Source organism: Manis javanica, chromosome 8, assembly GCF_040802235.1.
Source record: "Manis javanica isolate MJ-LG chromosome 8, MJ_LKY, whole genome shotgun sequence".
Classification (NCBI taxonomy): domain Eukaryota; kingdom Metazoa; phylum Chordata; class Mammalia; order Pholidota; family Manidae; genus Manis; species Manis javanica.
This window is the reverse complement of record NC_133163.1, coordinates 48,741,944-48,757,143: the sequence shown is the minus strand read 5'-3', so window position 1 is coordinate 48,757,143 and position 15,200 is coordinate 48,741,944. Positions and strand designations below refer to the sequence as shown.

Sequence of the window (15,200 nt, the reverse complement as noted above, 5' to 3'; positions counted from 1 at the left end):
ATTCAATGCAATCCCTATCAAAATACCTACAGCATTCTTCAATGAACTAGAGCAAATAGTTCTAAAATTCATATGGAACCACAAAAGTCCCCGAATAGCCAAAGCAATCCTGAGAATGAAGAATAAAGCAGGGGGAATTACGCTCCCTGAATTCAAGCTCTACTACAAAGCCACAGTAATCAAGACAATTTGGTACTGGCACAAGAACAGACCCATAGACAGTGGTACAGAATAGAGAGTCCAGATATTAACCCAAGCATATATGGTCAATTAATATATGATAAATGGGGAAATGACAGCCTCTTCAACAGCTTTTGTTGGCAAAACCGGACAGCTACATGTAAGAGAATGAAATTGGATTATTGTCTTACCCTATACACAAAAGTAAACTCAAAATGGATCAAAGACCTGAATGTAAGTCATAAAACCATAAAACTCAGAAAAAAATATAGGCAAAAATCTCTTGGACATAAACATGAGAGACTTCTTAATGAACCTATTTCCCTGGGCAAGGGAAACAAAAGCAAAAATGAACAAGTGGGACTGTAGCAAACTAAAAGCTTCTGTACAGCAAAGGATACCATCAGTAGAACAAAAAGACATCCTACAGTATGGGAGAATATATTCATAAATGACAGATCTGATAAAGGGCTGACGTCCAAAATAATGTAAAGAGCTCACACACCTCAACAAACAAAAAGCAAATAAGTCAATTAAAAAATGGGCAGAGGAGCTGAATAGACACTTCTCCAAAGAAGAAATTCAGATGGCCAACAGACACATCAACAGATGCTCCACATCACTAATCATCAGGGAAATGCAAATTAAAACCACAATGACATATTACCACACACCAGTTAGGATGGCCAACATCCAAAAGACAAACAACAAGAAATGTTGGCGAGGATGTGGAGGAAGGTGAACCATCCTACACTGATGGTGGGAATGTAAACTAGCTCAACAATTGTGGAAAGCAGTATGGAGGTTCCTCAAAATGCTCAAAATAGAAATACCATTTGACCCAGGAATTCCACTTCTAGGAATTTACCCCAAGAATGCAGCACTCCAGTTTGAAAAAGACAGATGCACCCCTATGTTTATCACAGCACTATTTACAATAGCCAAGAAATGGAAGCAACCTAAGTGTTCATCCGTGGATGAATGGAAAAAGAAGATGTGGTACATATACACAATGGAATATTATTCAACCATAAGAAGAAAACAAATCCTACCATTTGCAACAACATGGATGGAGCTAGAAGGTATTATGCTCAGTGAAATAAGCCAGGCAGAGAAAGACAAGTACCAAACGATTTCACTCATCTGTGGAGTATAAGAACAAAGAAAAAAGTGAAGGAACAAAACAGCAGCAGACTGACAGAACCCAATAATGGACTAACAGTTACAAAGGGAAAGGGACCAGGGGGGATGATTGGGAAGGGAGGGATAAGGGGGAAAACGGGGTATTACAGTTAACACAGATAATGTAGGGGGTTGGAGACATGAGGAAGGCAGTATATACAGAGAAGACAAGTAATGATTCTATAGCATCTTACTACATTGATGGACAGTGACTGTAAAGGGGTATGTGGGGGGAACTTGATAATGGGGGGAGTCTAGTAGCCACAATGTTGTTCAAGTAATTGTACATTAATGATATCAAAAAAAAAAAAACAAAGCTAAAGGAAGGCCTAAGACCTAATTTTGTTAAATTGTATTAGTATGACTATAAGGTGAACATAGTCTTTATAGTCTTTTTTTACCTTATGGTTATGCTTTGCTACATTTTATATATAATAAAAGCTAAATTTAACTTAGTAGTAAAAAACAGATTGAGAATTTTAGAGTTGGAACATACAGTGAATCACAGATTTAAATAGCTGTGTCATCAAACCGTTTGCTACTCCAGGTGGGGTCCATAAAACAACAACATTGGATTCATCTGGAAACTTATCCGTGTACCCTTTAGACCTACTGATTGAGAATCTGCATTTTAATAAGATCTTCCTGTGATCCTCCAGGTACATCAAGCTTGAAAGGCACTTGATGTAGCCCATTGGTTCCATACATGTGTCAACAGTCATTGTAATCAATTGGGAAGCTTTTTAGGGATTCTTCAGATTCTAACCCCAAAGACTGTTTTCTATAGCAGGGGTTGTCAAACTTCTTCTGTAAAGGGTCAGAGAGTTAATATTGTAGGCTTTACAACCATACAGTGGTCACAACTACTTAACTCTTCTGTTGTAGCATGAAAGCAGCTGTAGAGAATATACTAATGAGCATAGCTGTACTCCAACCAACTCTCATTTATGGACACTGAAATGTAAACGTCACATAATTTTACATGTAACAAAATAGCAACTCTTCTTTTGATTTTTTTCAACCATTAAAAATTGTAAATACCATTCGAGTTTGCAGGTTGGACAAAAAACAGGCTGTCGGCCCAGGAATCTTTATTTCCAAAGAGCTCTCTACGCACTGCAGTGAACAAACAGATTTGGAACACCTCATTTAGGCCAGCCCTGTCACTTAACTGTTGAGGGAAGACAGGTCTAGAATGTGAAATAACTGCACTGCAGAGATGGACCTGGAGCTTTCTGACTCTCGCTGCAGTATTTTTCCCCATGACGTTATGTGGCTAATCTTTCAGTATAGTAACATTACACAACACTATATTCTGACTTAAAGAACAAAAAACAAACACCTTAATGATCAATACATGATTACAATGTCTTTCGGTAATAAAAAAAGTCAGAAGCTGTGCACTGACAAAGGACATAATATGACATTTTTATAAATGAAAATTAAAGCTTATTAGAGGAAACCACTCCTTTCTAATACTGTTCTTATATAACCAAGTAAAATAGAGTTACTAAGTTAGAAAACAACTTACTTGCCAGTATTTGCACCATCAATAAAAGGATTCCACTGTAATACAAAGTTTGGGTCTGATGATACTCCCTGTGAAGGTAAAAAATTGAGTTTAAAATGTTACTTTACAACAGATATTAACCATTTTATTTGATTCAAGAAAATATTCAATGTCATGACTATGATTCATCTCGACTTTCAATCTCCAGCTAAATTTACTATCATATGACATATTTAGATCAATGACTCATTATCATTTGACTTAAACTTAAGAAATTCCATAAGCACACTAAATATAGTTTCAAATGTGACAAGCCCTCTTTACCAATATGCTACTATTCTCCAAAGGAAAACAGAACAACATAACTTCGAATTATTTGTATCACTACTCCATTAGCATGGAGAACTAAACCTATTATTAAATTATCATTAATTTCAGTGTTACCATTTTTTCCTACTAGCATGGAAATTGAAAATTTATTGAACAGCAATATATACAGTAGGAAGAGCAATACTTTCAGACATTAAGGATGAAGAGATCCACTAACAGAAAAAAATTACTCTAAAAAATATACTTTAACTTAAGCTTAAAAATAAAGTGACGCTAAAATGTCTAGGTTGACTCAGTCTTGTTCTGTTATTTCTTTCCTTTTATATAAGGAAAGGTTAACTGAATAATCTCAAAATAAGAACAATGTTTAAAAAAGAAGTTATTAAGAGTTAATATTAAAAACAGTTAAGGTGACACAGAAACTTACTACAAATATAACAGAATCAGTAATATAAAAGATACTGAGAGCTTAAAGCTGAGCATCAAATTCCACATATTTGATAACTTCAAACAAATTCTTCCAAGACTCAGAAGAGTCAAAATAAATGGTTACAAAATGGTTTATCACATATTGTACCCTACCCAAAATATACCTAACTATAAGATTTTTCAAACTTTAATTCATGAAATTTTCAAAATGCTTCGGAGTATATTATTTTCTTAGTCAAAGCATAACTAACTACAAATCTTAACGTGTAAAATACTTTAAAAGTCTTAATTCCTACCATCTCATCCCGTGCTTCTGTTTCTTTTCTCAGAGGAGGTTCAAATTGTAATTTGTCAACTGAAAAATATATAACAGGTATTTGCACTCTCAACCTTAAAGGGTTAATCTTGGAACTGTATGAGAAATATGCTTATGGGAGGGGGAAAGGAGAAAGAAGAAAGGAAATGAGAAAAGCCAGAATCTTACTTTTTTACTACAAGAGTATACTTTATGCTTACCCTAAGAAAGTAACAATTTAGTATCTTCTTAACAACCCTATTTAATTCTCAGTTGCCATTAGGAAATTAAATTCCACTTTTTAAATATAAGTTTTTAAAAATTAAGAGCAGATGATTAAGAAAACACTTTAAGATTTTCTCCATCTAGGCTGCAGGCTCTGAGACTAAGTACAACTTTAAGAACAAATTATATTTCTCAGCTTAAATGTTACAACACTATTCAGGAATTCACTACTGTACTTTGCTACATGTATATTTTATTTGCCCTAATCAGACTGATTTCAGAATGATTTCAAATATTCAGAGTGACTTTTTTTATATGAAATACTCTAAAACAGAGAAAAGGATACATTGTTATCTATTCACAAAGTACTCAAATTTTAAAATTATAAAATCTAATGTGGAGGATTGGCTTAAAGATGGCAGCATGAGAGGTGAGACAGAAACCTTCTCCCAAATCCACATATAATATGAAAATATAGCAAATACAACTAATCCTGATAGAGCAACAGGAAAGAAGGCTGCGGCAGACTGCCTAAACCTGGGGAAAAAAGCAGACCTCACAGAAAAGAGTTAAGTATTAAAGCCATGATTCAATGGAACTCAAGCCTTTCTGCACTCCAACTCACCAGCAGGAGGAAGAGAAATGAAGTGGAAAGTTGGTGGAAGCCTACTCTGGGAACACAAATCCACACTGCATGGTGCTCTGGAGATTAGTGTGGTTGGAAATCTAAGACAGGTGGAATACTTGGAGAGACTGAGATTCCAGCTGCTTGTGGAGAAAAGGTACCCACAATTGGCTGCTCTGAGACAAAGGAAAGGTGGGCACTCAGAGACACTTCCCAACAGCAAGAGGGCTGCTAAAGGGGCAAGGATTGCACAGAGCTTGCAACTCAGAAGAAAGTTCAGGTGGACAAAATTGTCCCAGTGCACTCAGCCCAGCAGGTTGGGCACTCCATCGTCCTGGCTGGTAATACAGCTGAGGCCCCCCAATGCGATACACAGCCTGAAGCCCCTTCCTCCTGGCAGGGACTGTCTTGGAAACTGACTGCCCCCACCATGGTGCCACGCCAGCCACACCTATGGCAACTACAAGTGCAAAGCATAGAGGATCTTCCCGCCATGCTTGGTAAACTGTCCCTGACAGTGGACGCGGGCCCTATGGCCCAAAAGAAGAAAAGTGCTCTTTCTTCCTGGCAGACGCCAGTGCCGCTTGCCTTTGCCCTCGCCATCACTTCAGGGGCTGAGAAGCTACAGAGAGTAGAGTTTCTGGGTACTACAGGGTGCTGCGTACACCAAGTTATTTTTACAAATACAAAACACCAAAAGAACATGATACAAACCAAAATCCGACAACACCAGAAAGAGGGCTAAGTGAAACTGAAATCACCAATCTCCTGATAAACATTTAAAAATAAAAATCATAAACATGCTCACAGAGCTACAGAAAAATACTCAAGACCTCAAGGGGGAATTCAAGAAAAAGAAACTTTGAAAAATACAATATCTGAAATCAAACATACAATGGAGGAATTTAAAAGCAGATTAGATGAAACAGAGGAAATGGTAAATAAAATAGAAATTAGAGAAGAAGAATACAAAGAAGCTGAGGCATAGGGAGTAAAAAGGATCTCAAAGAATGAAAGAATATAGAGAGAACTGTGTGACCAATCAAAACAGAACAATATTCGCATTATAGGGATACCAGAAGGAGAAGAAAGATTAAAAGGGATAGAAAGTATCTTTGAGGAGGTATTTGCTAAAAACATCCCAGTCTGGGGAAGGAGATAGTCTCTCAGGCCATGGAGGTGCACAGATCTCCCAATACAAGGTACCCAAGGAAGACAAAACCAAGACATATAATAATTAAAATGGCAAAGATAAAGGATAAGAACAGACTATTAAAAGCAGCCAGAGAGAGAAATAAGATCACATACAAAGGAAAGCCTATCATCAGACTTCTCAGCAGAAATCTTACAGGCCAAAAGGTAGTGGCATGATGTATTTAATGCAATGAAGCAGAAGGGCCTCAAACCAAGAATACTTTATCCAGCAAGATTATCATTTAAATTTGAAGGAGGGATTAAACAATTTCCAGATAAGCAAAAGCTGAGAGAATTTATCTCCCACAAACCATCTATCTCTACAGCGTATTTTAGAGGGACTGCTATAAATGGAAGAGTTCCTAAAGCTAAATTGCTGTCACCAGAGAAAATAAAACCACAATAAAGGAAGTAGACCAATTAATTACTAACCAAATAAAAGATTAAATCAACTACCCATAATGTCAGCCAAGGGATATATAAAGAGTAAAGATTATGATACCTAATATATAAAGAATGGAAGAGGAAGAAAATGGAAGAAAAAAAAGAACCTTTAGATTATGTTTAAAATAGTGTAATAAGTGAGTTATGTCAGACTGTTAAGATAGTAATGAAGCTATCCTAGAACCTTTGGTAATCACGAATCTAAAGCCTGCAATGGCAATGAGTAAATATCTATCAATAATCATCCTAAATGTAAATGGTCTGAATGCATGAATCAAAAGACACAGAGTTTCAGAATGGATAAAAAAACAAGAACTCGTCTATATGCTGCCGACAAGAGAGTCACTTCAAACACAAAGACATACAGACTAAAAGTGAAGGAATGGAAAAAGATATTTCATGCAACTAATAGGGAGAAAAAAGTGAGAGATGCAGTACTTGTACCAGGCAAAATAGACTTCAAAAAAACCAAATAACAAGAGACAAAGAAGGACATTACATAATGATAAAGGGGTCAGTCCAACAAAAGCATATAACCATTATAAATATCTATGCACCCAACATAGAGGCAGCTACATATGTGAAACAAACATTAACAGAATTAAAGGGGGAAATAGAATACAATGCATTTATTTTAGAAGACTTCAACACACCACTCACTTCAAAGGACAGATCAACCAGAAAGAAGAAAAGTAAGGAGGAAGAGGCACTGTACAACACATTAGAACAGATGGACCTAGCAGACAGCTACAGAACAGTCCACCCAATAACAGCAGGATACACATTCTTCACAAGTACACATGGAACATTTTCAAGAATAGATCATATAGTAGGCCACAAAAAGAGCTTCAGTAAGTTCAGAAGGATTAAAATTGTACCAACCAGCCTCTCCTACCACAATGGTATGAAACTAGATATAAATTATGCAAAGAAAACAAAAGAGGCCACAAACACATGGAGGATTCACAACATGCTTCTAAATAATCAATAGATCAATGACCAAATAAAACCAGACTATCAAGCAATATATGGAGACAAATGAAAACAGTAACTCAACACTACAAAATCTGTGGGACACAGCGAAGGCCATGCTGAGAGGGAAGTATATTACAATACAGGCTTACCTCAGGAAAGAAGATCAATTCCATAAGATCATTCTACACTCACAATTATGAAACTAGAAAAAGTAACAAATGAGGCCCAAAGTCAGTTGAAGGAGGGACATGATAAAGATCAGAGAAGAAATAAATAAAACCGAGAAGAATAAATAGAAAGAATCAATGAAAGTAGGAACTGGTTCTTCAAGAAAATAAACAAAATAGATAAACCCCTAGCCAGACTTATCAAGAGTCAACACAAATCAATAGAATCAGAAATGAGAAAGGAAAAATCACTACAGACAGCACAGAAATACAAAGAATTATTAGAGAATACTATGAAAGATTATATGCTAACAAATTGGATAACATAGAAGAAATGGACAACTGCCTAGAAAAATACAACCTTCTAAGGCTAACCTAGGAAAAAACAGAAAATCTGAAAGGATTAATTACCAGCAATGAAATTGAAATGGTAATAAAAAACTACCTAAGAACAAAACTCCTGGACCAGAAGGCTTCACCACTGAATTTTATCAAACATTTAGTGAAGACCCAATACCATCCTCCTTCAAGTTTTCCAAAAAATAGAAGGGGAGGGAATACTTCCAAACTCATTCTATGAAGCCACCATTACTATAATACCAAAACCAGGCAAAGACACCACAAAAAAAGAAAACTACAGACCAATATCCCTGAACATAGATGCAAAAATACTCAACAAAATATTAGCAAACTGAATTCAAAAATACATCAAAAAGATCATACATCATAATCAAGTGGGATTTATTTCAGGGATGCAAAGATTGTACAATATTTGAAAATCTATCAACATCATCCACTACATCAATAAAAAGGACAAAAGTCATATGATCATCTCCATAGATGCTGAAAAAGCATCTGACAAAATTCAACATTCATTCATGATAAAAACTCTCAACAAAATGGGTATAGAGGGCAAGTACCTCAACATAATAAAGGCCATATACAACAAACCCATGGCCAACATCATACTTAACAGTGAGAAACTGAAAGTTTTTCCTCTGAGTTTGGGAACAAGACAAGGATGTCCACTCTGCCCACTTTTATTTAACATAGTACTGGAGGTACTAGCCACAGCAATCAGACAAGACAAAGAAATGAAAGGCATCCAGATTGGTAAGGAAGAAGTTAAACTGCCACTATTTGCAGATAACATATACTGTATACAGAAAACCCTAAAGACTCCACCAAAAAATATCAGAACTAATAACTGGATTTAGCAAAGCTGCATGACACAAAATTAATACATGGAAATCTGTTGCATTCCTATCTACTAACAATGAAGTATAGCAATAAGTAAAATCAGGGAAACAACTCCATTCACAATTGCATCAGAAAGAATAAAACACCTAGGAATAAACCTAACCAAGGAGGTGAAAGACCTGTACTCTGAAAACTATAAGACAATTATGAGAGAATTAAAGAGGACACAAATAAATGCAAATCTGTACCAGGCTCGTGATTAGGAAGAATTAATATTGTCAAAAAAGCCATTCTGTCCAAAGCAATTTCCAGGTTCAATGCAATCCCTACCAAAAATACCAATGGCGTTTTTTAATGAACTAGAGCAAATAATCCTAAAATTCTTATTGACCCACAAAGACCATGAATAGCCAATGCAATTTTGAGAAAGAAGGAGAAAGCTGGGGGTTTTGTGCTCCCTGACTTCAAGCTATACCATAAAGCAAAACAGTATGGTACTGGCACAAGAACACACCCACAGATCAATGGAACAGAATAGAGAGCCCAAGGATAAACTCATGCATAAATGGTCAATTAATATATGATAAAGGAACCATGAACATACAATGGTAAAAGTCTCTTCAATAAGTAGTGTGGGCAAAACTGGATAGCTACATGCAAGAGAATGAAACTGGATTCTTACTGTCTAAATCCATACAGAAAGTAAAACAAAATTGATTAAACACCTGACTCTAAGAGATGAAAGCATAAAACTCTTAGAATAAAACATAGGCAAAATCTCTTGAACATAGAATGAGCAATGTTTTTCTGGACACTTCTCCCCATGCAAGAGAAACAAAATAAAAAATGAACAAGTGGGACTACATCAAACTAAAAAGCTTCTGTGCAGCAACGGACACCATCAACAGAACAAAAAAGCAACCTACAGTAATTGGAGAATATATTTGTAAATGATTTTCCAGTAAGGGGTAAATGTATTTCAAAACAAAAAACACCCCCCAAGGAAAAATGCAAAATATATAAGGAACTCATACACCTCAACACCAAAAATACAAATAACCTAATTAAGAAATAGGCAGAAGATCTGAACAGACATTTTTCCAAAGAATAAATACATATGGCCAATAGGCATGTGAAAAGAACTCCACATTGCTAATCACCAGGGAAATGCAAGTCAAAACACAATGAGACACCACCTCATACCAGTTAGAATGGCCTCTATCCAAAAGACAAAAAGTAACAAGTGTTGAGGAGGATGAGGAGAAAAGGAAACCCTCCTACACTGTTGATGGGATTGCAAATTGGTACAGCCACTGTAGAAGGCAGTATGGAGGTTCCCCAAAAAAACTAAAAATAGAAATACCATATGACCTAGTAATTCCACTTTTAGGAATGTTTCAGAAAAAAACAAAATCCTTGATTCCAAAAAAGGTATGTACCCTATGTTTATTGCTGCATTATTTACAAAAGCAGCCATAGCATCCACCAAAAGATGAATGGATAAAGAGGATATGGTACATATCCCCAATGGAATACTATTAAGCCAAACAAAAGAAAGAAATGCTGCCATTTGCAACAACATGGATGTACCTAAAGGGTATTATGTTATGTGAAATAAGCCAGGTGGAGAAAGACTGATACTATATGATTTCACTTACATGTGGAATCTAAAAGAAAACAAAACAAAATGAACGAAGCAGCAGTAGACTCAGAGACACTGAGAAGTGACTGGTGGTTACCATGGGCAAGGAGTTGGGGTGAGTGGGTGGTGTGGATGAAGGAGATAAAGATGCAAAAAATCTCAGTCATAATGTATGTTGGTCATGGGAATGAAAGTGCAGCATCAAGAAAACTGCCAATGGTTCTGTAACATACTTCAGTGTTGACAGATAGATGATGCACTAGTTGCGGTGGATTTAATAATGTGTTTACCTGTTCAACCATTGTCTTGTATACTTGAATCCAGTATAATATTGTCTATCATCTATACTTCAATTAAAAAAATATTCACACTTACATCACAGAGATGCCAGATTGTGAAATATAATCTTAGCAAACTAAATACATTAAAAAAGCACTTTCAAAAAGAATCTGGTTTCCTTATCCCTAAAAATAAGATTTGTAAAGCAATACAATACTTTATAATTCATTACAATAAACAGAAACATTAAGTTATAAAGCATTCAATGAAAGATTGGAAGACATTCCATAAAATAAAGCATCTACTTTTGAAAAATAACACAAAATAAAAAGCCTTTATTAGTGACTTATTTCTTAACATAATTTAAAACAACTTAATTCAAGAACAAATATTATAATTGACAAAGAACCAGTTTACTCATTTGAGACAGAGATGAGCTAAAGTTTTTTTTTTGGTTACAACTAGAAATAGTGCCAAGCAGGTCTAGAGAAAAATTATGAAAGGCATAAATATGGAAAAGAAGGAAAGAAAATATTTAATAATTAGAACTATATATGAAGCAAATTTTATGACTTAAAAAAATTCCCAGAGAATGAATTCCATAAATTTGGGTTCAGGATACTGCAAAATTAAAATAGATCCCAACATACCAGTATCAGTGATTGAAAACAGAATGAGAAAAATTTAAATAAGCATAAACATTTCAGATATTTTAACACATAAGGAAAATACTCTTTAAGAAAAAAATTCTTATGACTAGACTAAAACTACTGCGGCATGGAATGACTTATGGCTCAGAATGCTAGAGCCTCAATATTACTGTTTTGTGTGATAGACTATTATTTTATTTTAAAGAAATATCCTGGCTGTACCTTTGGGTGTATCTTTGGTCTGTGAAAATACAAATGTAGGGACATCCTCTATTATCTAACCTCATTTACCTCCAAAAGATGCAAGTTCTAGCCATGATGAACTAACAGGAATTAGATTTACCTTTCTGCTATGAACAACTCAACAGACATGTAACACAAATGTGTATGTGTTATGTGAAAAAAATATATGAAACAACTATTTTGAGGTAATGGTTGACAGACTTGACAGACACCACAGGGTTGTAATCCTTGAAAGAAGAGTAATACATGGCAATTAGATCCACACTCACCCTGGCTTCCTGCCTCAGGATTCTTTCCAAACTAGAGTACAAGAAAGCGAAACCTGAAGAGAGAATAACAGTCTCACTCGGTACAGGAAATGAAGATTGGAGTTTGGGACTGCTTAGGCATTGGGAACTTGAAGGGCATAGTAACAGAAATTAGAGGGCTGCATAAAGAAGGAGTTCTAGAAATATACCAAGGAGTCTCCTTAAGCCTTTGGTTGAATACTAAATTTCCCATGAGCAAAGCAAGCAGACTTTGCAAGTAAATGCAAGCAAGGTATATCAGAAAACATCCAACAGAATGCTGTGAACCAAATACAAATTATAGTGATCAGTGATCACACAGTAGTAGGAAAATATCTGAGTTTTTAACCAGAGGAAAGAGCTCGAAAAATACTCTAGTAAAACCTGACCAAGCCTTGAAATAAGCAAGGTGACCTACTAGTTAATTCTTTAAACCCTTTACTTTTAAAATGAGGAGAACAAAATCCACTCAATGTTGTATCATAATGTCCAAGACACAAAAAAAACTATATAGAATTATTTAGACTGGAGAAAAAGCAGGAAAATAGAGAAGGATAACCAGATGAAAAATAAATAATAGAGATGAGACAGATGTTGAAATTGACAAAGACTTTAAAACAGCTAGATGTTTGTGGATTTAAGAGAAAAGATGGCCACAATAAATCAGCAGATGGAAATCTTAGTAGAGAAATATAGAAACTATGTATGGATTTATATGTGCATATATCTACATATATCAATGAAAGTCTAGATCCAAAAAATACAATATATGAAATACAATCCACTGATGTGCTTGAACAGGAGCATGAACACTACAGAAAATATCAGTGAACTTTAAGTCAGGGCACCAGAAACTAAACTGAAGTATAGAGAATAAGAACACCTTATGTGTGTATATAGATGTCAGGGAGAACAGTGACCTATGAAATGAAACATCAAGTGGTTTAACATGTAACTGGAGTTCCAGAAGGAGAAGGGACAATCTGGGGCAGAAAACCTGAAGAAACAGTGGCCCACAATTTTCCAAATTTGATGAAAAATATCAACTCAGATCTAAGCTCAGTGAACCCCAAATAGAACAAGCAAAAAACTAACCGAGTCAAATGCTAACAAACCAAACACACAAGTTTCATAATGCAGAACCTAGTAATAAGGATTCAAACGATGTACTTGGATATATTCTGTTTTGTGTCTTTTAAAATAAAAATCTGAATTAATGTCAAGGGTTGGGATGCCATCTGCAGTTAAGAAAAACACCAATGTAGAGGAAATGGATATGTTGTACTTCAAATAATTTTTCATAAACAGCTTTTCTGACAACAAAGGCTTGTTTAGGTTATTTTTTCTATGTCTAGGATGGATCAAAGTTGTTCAACAGCATCAACTTCAACAGCGGCAAAAAAAAGTTGCTTGAGTTTGTGTTTCATACCTGGGAAAACTCTGAGTACTCCTCTAGTGACATAAACACTCACTTTCCCAGAACTATTCCTGAGGAGATTCCTAAAACACTTTATTTCACTCAAAATCTTCACTGCCTTTATCACCCGCAGTATTCAGGTAAGAGAAAAAGGACAAATAGAATTTTCAAACTTAAGGTGGGTAAACTTTCAGGAATTCTTAGACTTCCTCAGCTTAAAAGTGTTTTTTGTTTGCTTTGGCCCTGAGTAACAGTGAGGTCAATTTCCTCAGGAGCCCACTAACTCTGTCCCAGTGAACTAAAACTAAGCATTTTATATATCTGGGACTACTACCCCCAACTCCAGTTTCTACATTTTTACAGGCTAATATAGCTGAGAATTGTACAGTACACACAGTTTTGCATTCAAACATGTTGAAGAAACAACCTTCTCATCATTTAAAACTCAGACTACATTCTGGAAACTGCCTTCTAATAAATAAAGGCACTGTGAACAACTAACAAAATGGTAAAATGGGGTGATGATCCCTATAATCACATCTCTCAAATATAGAGACACAGGCCAATCTGAAATCAATACAAGATTGTCACAACAGGACACCCTAGACTGGAGATAGCAAGGAAAATTCAGAAGCAAATGACTCCAAAAGGAAGACAGTTTCCCTACAGTCTGTTGGATCAACTGATGATGACATGAAATGTATCATCTGCCCAAGACCCATGGTGTAAGATGACCAGAGACACTGGCATTCTTTTTAATGTGCACACCATAGTTCTTTATTTTCTAACTATATTTTGTTCCCCTCTTTGCCAGTTTAATGTTTTGGATTTTTGACAGACACTTGTTACCTCTTCATTATGATACTTGCAGAATCCTCACTCTTAATATTGATCTTTGCAGCCTTAGTCAGTCCTTGGTATAAATCCAATACCTGGCTAAAATTTATTCATGAGTCAGCTAAAATAATGTTAATTAACTATTAATTAAACTGACTGTTGGGCTTGTACTTTGTGTATACCTGTCATCTTCCTTGGTGCCAATTCCTTGTAATTAGTTGGTTTCCTAGGTTATTGGACTCAACCCCCAAGTAACTTTTCAAATGACAATTTTTTTAAACAGGCAATTAAGCTAATACACTCATATCTGAACCAGACTAAACAATCTGCATTGCCATTCATCAGGCTGCAAGGACAGACACAAATCCAATTGTAAATCAACATGAAACAGTGTTTCTTCCAAGGATATGAGGCATATGTAAAGTATCACATGATGACTCCCCCTCTCTGAAATACCACTGCTTTCTTCCCGAAAAAAACATTTTCTAAATCATAAGTTGTCAAAAACTTTGCTGTATGAAATCATATTCATTAGAATGAATAATTCTATTCTTGCCTGGAAGATCTAAGTCACTGACAAAGAAAAGTTTCCTTAATTTCTAACTGAGATACAGAGCTCCATATAAAGAGGTTTCTGAATACAACATGCCAAGTTTCTGAGGAAACAGGCCTCTGGTGGAGTGAGGGGAAGAGGAGGAAGACTAGTCCTAACAGATTTTAACAGGTATTATAAACACATAAAAATCAAAAGTATGCTACTGGTACATAACTAAACATATTAATGCAACAGAATAGAATTTCCAAAAATATATGTGGAGTCCTAAAATATATGTGGCAATTTAGTACATAATAAAGGTGGCATATCAAATCCTTCAGTCAATATAAAGTTTTTAATAAATAGCATTCAGACAAATGAACAGTCATTTAGAAAGAAACTGAATTTGAATCCATATTCCATACCTTTTATCAATAAATTAATACCTTATATCAAGGATTTAAACATTTTTAAAAAAACAAAACTGTAAAAATATAAGAAACAATAGAATTCTTTTATAACTTAAAATCAGGAAGGTCTTGCTAAGTATGATA

At 35.3% G+C, this 15,200-nt stretch overlaps 1 protein-coding gene across 3 annotated transcripts in view; it reads right to left on the bottom strand.

Annotated features, from left to right (window-relative positions):
* MAP4K5 (mitogen-activated protein kinase kinase kinase kinase 5) overlaps nucleotides 1-15,200 on the bottom strand; it is a 159,231-nt gene that overhangs the window by 40,402 nt on the left and 103,629 nt on the right. For all 3 annotated transcript variants that reach the window (XM_073211277.1, XM_037016627.2, XM_073211278.1), the window contains exons 15-16: nucleotides 3,928-3,986; nucleotides 2,894-2,961 (exon numbers count right to left, since the gene is read on the bottom strand). In XM_073211277.1, coding sequence (XP_073067378.1) covers nucleotides 2,894-2,961; nucleotides 3,928-3,986 — 127 coding nt within the window. The remainder of the gene's footprint in view (nucleotides 1-2,893; nucleotides 2,962-3,927; nucleotides 3,987-15,200) is intronic.